This window comes from Myotis davidii, unplaced genomic scaffold, assembly GCF_000327345.1.
Source record: "Myotis davidii unplaced genomic scaffold, ASM32734v1 scaffold4, whole genome shotgun sequence".
In the NCBI taxonomy this organism is placed as follows: Eukaryota; Metazoa; Chordata; class Mammalia; order Chiroptera; family Vespertilionidae; genus Myotis; species Myotis davidii.
In genome coordinates, this window is record NW_006294707.1 from 836,938 (window position 1) to 839,705 (window position 2,768).

The following is a 2,768-nucleotide window of genomic DNA, read 5'->3' on the forward strand; positions in this document are numbered from 1 at the left end:
AGGGCAGTGGGCAGGAGCTGAAACCCTGGAGGAAGAGGGAAGTGGTGGGGGGCTTGGTTTCACCTCTCCCTGGAAAGGGTGACTTTCTCTCTCCCCACAGGGACCCCCAGGGCTCCCTGGCCTCCGTGGTGACGCCGGGGCCAAGGGAGAGAAGGTGAGTGACAGACACGTGGCCAGGTGTCTCCCCGCTCCCCCCACACCAGCCCTCACCCCAGGTGGCGGGACCTGCGCTCCCTGCTCTGCTCTGGCCTCCAGCGCCCGCCCTTCGGGCCTTAGTGAGGGCTCCTCACAGCCCTGGCTTCTGGGCTCTGAGCATGGTCCCCAGCACCCGTGTCTCCTCTGCTTCTCCTGACACCCGTCCTCTTCTCCAGGGCCACCCAGGTCTCATCGGGCTGATCGGGCCTCCGGGGGAGCAGGGAGAGAAGGGAGACCGGGGGCTTCCTGGCCCTCAGGGCTCCGCTGGACAGAAGGGGGAGACGGTGAGGAGAGGCGCAGTCCTGCTGGGAGGAGGTGGAGATTCGCGTGGGGGGTGGGCTGGGGGCGTGGGGAGGACCCAGTTGAATGAGGCCCTCCCTTTCCTAGGGCATCCCCGGAGCCTCTGGCCCCATTGGTCCTGGAGGGCCCCCTGGCCTCACTGTGAGTACCATCTGTTCCCCAACAAAACCCTAACTCCCGGCTTCCATGGCAATGCCAGCCTAACAGGCACAGGCCTGTTTCCCTCGTGTGTCCTCACACCGCAGTATCTCCTCCCCTTTCCCAGGTCTCCTGCCCCCATGTCCCTTCATGCCCCCCTGTAATCCCACTGCCCAGTGGATGCCTGGCCTTGCCTCTCCATTCCTGTGTCCTGACCTTCCCTGTGCGACCGTCTCTTTCTTGTTTCTCATTTCACAGGGACCTGCTGGCCCCAAGGGAGCCAAGGGAGCTACAGTGAGTGACCCCGGCCCTGGCCTGCCCACCCCACGCTGGACTGGGCACTGTCTCTCCAGAGCAGTGCTCCCCCCAGGGTGCCCCTCACTCCCAGCCTGGGTACTAAGTTGATCCCACTGTGACCTTGACCCCCCATGACGTCGTTTGCTCCTTTGGCAGGGCCCAGCGGGACCCAAGGGAGAGAAGGGCGTCCAGGGCCCTCCCGGACACCCGGTGAGTTAGGAGGCCTGCCCGCTTCCCTGGCGTCCCTCCCTGTCCTGCATCTTCTCGGCTTCACCCCCACCCTCCATCTGTCCCTCCGCCAGGGCCCCCCAGGCGAGGTGATCCAGCCCCTGCCCATCCAGATGCCCAAGAAGACTCGGCGCTCAGTGGACGGAAGCCGCCTGATGCAGGAAGATGAGGCCGTGCCGACCGGGGGCGCCCCGGGCAGTGCTGGGGGGCTGGAGGAGATCTTTGGCTCGCTGGACTCCCTGCGGGAGGAGATCGAGCAGATGAGGCGGCCGACAGGGACCCAGGACAGCCCTGGGCGCACCTGCCAGGACCTGAAGCTCTGCCACCCAGAGCTGCCCGATGGTCAGTGCCAGCCTCAGGGCACAGCAAGACCCACAGCCGCGTGGGCCGGACGAGCAGAGTGCTGTTGCCGGAGTCGGGACGGTGTTGGGTGGGGTGAGGGGGCTGGAACAGTGGCTCCTACCGTACTAGAAACCGACATGGTCCTACCAGTGTGCAGCCACTGCCAGACCGCCGTCTGCAGGAATAGATAGCATACACATGTGCACAGGGCCTGCGTTCACACAGACGGGCACGTGTGCAAACCTACAGCCACATGTGTGCAAACCTACAGCCACACGTGTGCAAACCTATAGCCACGCACGTGTGCAAACCTATAGCCATGCACGTGTGCAAACTTACAGCCATACATGTGTGCAAACCTACAGCCCAACATGTGTGCAAACCTACAGCCACACATGTGTGCAAACCTACAGCCACACATGTGTGCAAACCTACAGCCACACATGTGTGCAAACCTACAGCCACACATGTGTGCAAACCTACAGCCACACATGTGTGCAAACCTACAGCCACACATGTGTGCAAACCTACAGCCACACATGTGTGCAAACCTACAGCCACACATGTGTGCAAACCTACAGCCACACATGTGTGCAAACCTACAGCCACACATGTGTGCAAACCTACAGCCACACATGTGTGCAAACCTACAGCCACACATGTGTGCAAACCTACAGCCACACATGTGTGCAAACCTACAGCCACACATGTGTGCAAACCTACAGCCACACATGTGTGCAAACCTACAGCCACACATGTGTGCAAACCTACAGCCACACATGTGTGCAAACCTACAGCCACACATGTGTGCAAACCTACAGCCACACATGTGTGCAAACCTACAGCCACACATGTGTGCAAACCTACAGCCACACATGTGTGCAAACCTACAGCCACACATGTGCAAACCTACAGCCATACATGTGTGCAAACCTACAGCCACACACTCATCGTGATCAGGGCCTGGGGATGCTGCTGGCGGGGTGTCAGGGAAGGGGGTGGGTGTGAGGGAAGGGAAGTGCAGGACTGTGCTAGGGGCTCTGGTGGAGGGCAGGGGCTGGAGGCTGGGGGTGTTGTAGGCAGGGCTGGGGTGTGGGGACGTGGTGCCAAGAGCATCGTGGGTCTGAGCTCCCGCCCCGCCCCCCAGGAGAGTACTGGGTGGACCCCAACCAGGGCTGCGCCCGGGACGCCTTCCGCGTGTTCTGCAACTTCACAGCCGGCGGGGAGACCTGCGTGCTGCCCCGGGACGACGTCACACAGGTGCTGCC

General features: G+C 62.0%; 1 protein-coding gene across 1 annotated transcript in view; it reads left to right on the plus strand.

The window, feature by feature from the left end:
* The window catches only part of COL11A2 (collagen type XI alpha 2), a 61,569-nt gene that overhangs the window by 56,455 nt on the left and 2,346 nt on the right, over positions 1-2,768 (plus strand). Inside the window, 7 exon segments of the mRNA XM_006769177.1 lie at positions 101-154; positions 372-479; positions 583-636; positions 892-927; positions 1,087-1,140; positions 1,233-1,500; positions 2,648-2,760. Coding sequence (XP_006769240.1) covers positions 101-154; positions 372-479; positions 583-636; positions 892-927; positions 1,087-1,140; positions 1,233-1,500; positions 2,648-2,760 — 687 coding nt within the window.